The sequence below is a fragment of the Octopus bimaculoides genome, chromosome 3 (genome assembly GCF_001194135.2).
Source record: "Octopus bimaculoides isolate UCB-OBI-ISO-001 chromosome 3, ASM119413v2, whole genome shotgun sequence".
NCBI lineage: Eukaryota > Metazoa > Mollusca > Cephalopoda > Octopoda > Octopodidae > Octopus > Octopus bimaculoides.
Window position 1 is genome coordinate 32,187,944 of NC_068983.1, and position 3,309 is coordinate 32,191,252.

The window sequence follows — 3,309 nt, forward strand, 5'->3', positions numbered from 1 at the left end:
TTGGCAATCTTTCGATATGAGAACTGTGTTTATGACTTCTTAAAGTACGTAATTTATGTTTCTGAAGAAGATCGTCGCTTTCTGTAAAAATTTATATATTTTTTTTACATATGTGGGGTGAGGGGAAAGGGGATCTTTTGAAGTCGGCGTGAAAGCGAAAGAGAATGAAAGCGCGATTGGATCAAGGAAGTTCTTTTGAAGTTCGCGTGCTGTGTGTGCGTGTTTGATGTGGATGTGCGAGACAGAAACTGTGGTGTATATGTGAAGTTCCTTTGTTAGTGTGTGTGAAAGGACAGAGAGAGTAATGTTGCTGGTGTGTGTATGTGAGAGAGAGAGAGAAATAACTGATATTTTTATCACTTTTTGTAGTGAGTGAATGTGTGAGTGATTGACTGAAAAAAAAAAGAGAGAGAAGTTATGTTTGTATGTATGTATGGATGGCTTCAGTTACGCGCGCGCGCATACACAAAACATACGTACGTACACCTATTGCATGCATGTTTTTTGTACGCATACATGTTCATGTGTATTTACTTTTTTTAATGAGTGAACGTGTGTGTGATTGACAGAGTAAAACAGAGAGAGGTTGTTATGTATGCATGCATGTATGTATGTATGTATGTATGTATACATAGATGTACGTATATATATACATATACATACACAGATGTACATATATAAACGTAGATGTATGTATGTATACAAACACACATCTATATACGCATTATATACACATCGATATATATATATATATATATATATATAATCTGCCCTAACTCTTCGAAACGCCAGTGTTATAATGGTGGCAGCTGATGAAGGAAATGTTCTCTAGTGGCCTGTGTGTTTTCTGTACCTTGTTTATCATTTTGTCCATGCTTTTTTGCAACATCCTGTACCCAGATATGCATCTATATATACATGTAGATGAAAGTATGTGCATACATGTACATATATATGCATATACTCATATATTATATATAAAGTCTGTCATACCGGCCATGACGAAGGGAAATAGCCCTGAAACTCGAGTTGCCTTTATATACTTATATTTATATATTTGATCCTTTATATTGAACACTCAATATTTCATCTACATTCAATACTTTCTTTCATGGTGCCATCCATTTTTATTTTATCTTATTTTATATTATATATTGTATATTCCATATTCTATACCCCACATTGGTTCTGCAGGAATATAAATAAAACATAAAAAACAGACAGTGTTGGAACTCTTTTAAACAAAATAATATATATATATATACATATACATATATACACACATCTATATATGTATTATATATATATATATATTTCTATATATACATCTATATATGTGTGTGTCACTGAAGCCATTCATACATACATAGAGAACCACTCTCTCTTTCTCTCTCTCACATACACACACACCAGCAACATTACTCTTTTTGTCTCTTCACATACACACCACACTTTCTGTCTTGCACACCCCATCAAACACACACACACGGCACGCGAACTTCAAAAGAACTTCCTTGATCCAATCGCGCTCTGTCGCTGTCGCTTTTACGCCGACTTCAAAAGATCCACTTTCCTCCACCCCATCCCACATATAAAAAAAAAATTATTATTTTCTTTACTCATATCATAATTTAGCCAAAATTTTTTAAAGCGCGTAATCTTAGGAAGTCGCTGAATCTGACGCAGACCGGACAATGACATGTTTTCCTTGGAAATAGAAGGAAGTGTTCTGAACGAGTTACTTCCTTTGCAAGGTATCATGTGTTGGAATGTGCAATGGATCCGGAGACCGCAGTAATGTAAGCCCGAGTAATTTTTTCGATCACATGTATTTCCATTAATGAGCTTTAAAACTAGTAGAAACTGGATTTCTCAACTTTCAATTTCATATCTAAAACGGATCTGAAATTTTTGGAGGGGCCCAAGATAGAATTTCATTCTTGTATTATAAATAAATAATCTTGTATTATAAACAATACTAATCATTCTTAATCAGAAATTTATGAAGAAATACTAGTCAAAAGTGGGGAACACAAGTAAATCTTTTTCTACAAGCTAATATTCGTTCACTTTCAGTTTTAATTGCACAAACAATATGTACACCTACATTCTCGGTTCTCGGAACTGAGCTAAAAACATCGATAATATGCAATTAAAATAAAGAACTTGCATCAAAATTAGGGTGTGTAACGAAAGTAAATAAAGCAGAATTTACATTCTGGTTGAAAAACTATTTTAAAAAAATAATAAAAGTTTACAAAGTTCAATGATTTAGAAAGAAAGTTTTGTTTACTTTTTTTACGGATATAAAATTTTCGTTGAATGACTTGTACTTTAAAACCGAACTGGCATACTTCTTTAGGACTTGTTAGTCAAAAATTTTAGTACTGAAGTTGATATAATTACATATAAGAATTATAAAGTTGTAAATAAAAGTTGTTAAACATATCTTACTTGTGAACTAGAAGAGTGAACATCGGATATTTCACCAGCGAGAGTATATTCTGTGCATATTGAAACTATTTTTTTAGCTAACATTTCCATTGAAGGGTGAGCATAAAGCAAAACAGGTGGCAAAACTGTCTGGCTTCCAATTTTACCTTTTTCTGATTCCATTTTTCTACCAGCTATAATTCATAAACAAACTTGCAGGTTAGATATTTGACCGAAATGATTGAATGACGTTGGTTGCTGCTTGAAGCTATTCGCACGAACACCACGCAGCTTTACATGAGGGGAGATAACCTTAAAAACATCACTGGCATAATGACCCTCCCCGACGCAAAAATTTTAAGTTTCATTTTCAAATGTGGATTCCTTGAAAAACATTTTCACTTATGATTTCTTTGAAAAATAACATTTTCACTTTGCTCAGGACAGTCAAAATAAAACTAGTGACAAACCACTGCAATAATTTACAAAACAGATTTCTTTCTCATCAGTGTTTAATCCTTCTCAGAACACTTAACTGTTTACAAAGGTTGCTTAGATACTGATGCTGCAAGTTGCTCAGTTATTAAAACATAAAATAACCTTGTCGCGTGACTGTAGGTTGCTAACTTGTATGGATAATAAATGAATAAATAATATTCTAATTTTAGAACAAGGCCAACAATTTTGAAGGGGTGGTTAGATGAGTCGATTAAACACTCCAGTACTTAACTGGTTCTGTATCTTATCGATCCTGAAAGAATGAAAAGCAAAGTTGACCTCAAAAGAGTTTGAACCTAGAATAAAGAGCCGGAAGGAATGTTAGTAAACATTATGTCTGACACGCTAACGATCCTTCCAGCTCGTTTTCTTAGTAAA

At 33.3% G+C, this 3,309-nt stretch overlaps 1 protein-coding gene across 1 annotated transcript in view; it reads right to left on the reverse strand.

Annotated features, from left to right (window-relative positions):
* Positions 1-3,052, reverse strand: part of LOC106877469 (uncharacterized) — a 54,513-nt gene extending 51,461 nt beyond the window's left edge. The window contains exon 1 of the mRNA XM_014926375.2: positions 2,455-3,052. Within this exon, the coding sequence (XP_014781861.1) occupies positions 2,455-2,616 (162 nt within the window). The 5' untranslated portion in view covers positions 2,617-3,052. The remainder of the gene's footprint in view (positions 1-2,454) is intronic.
* Between the last annotated feature and the right edge of the window lie 257 nt (positions 3,053-3,309).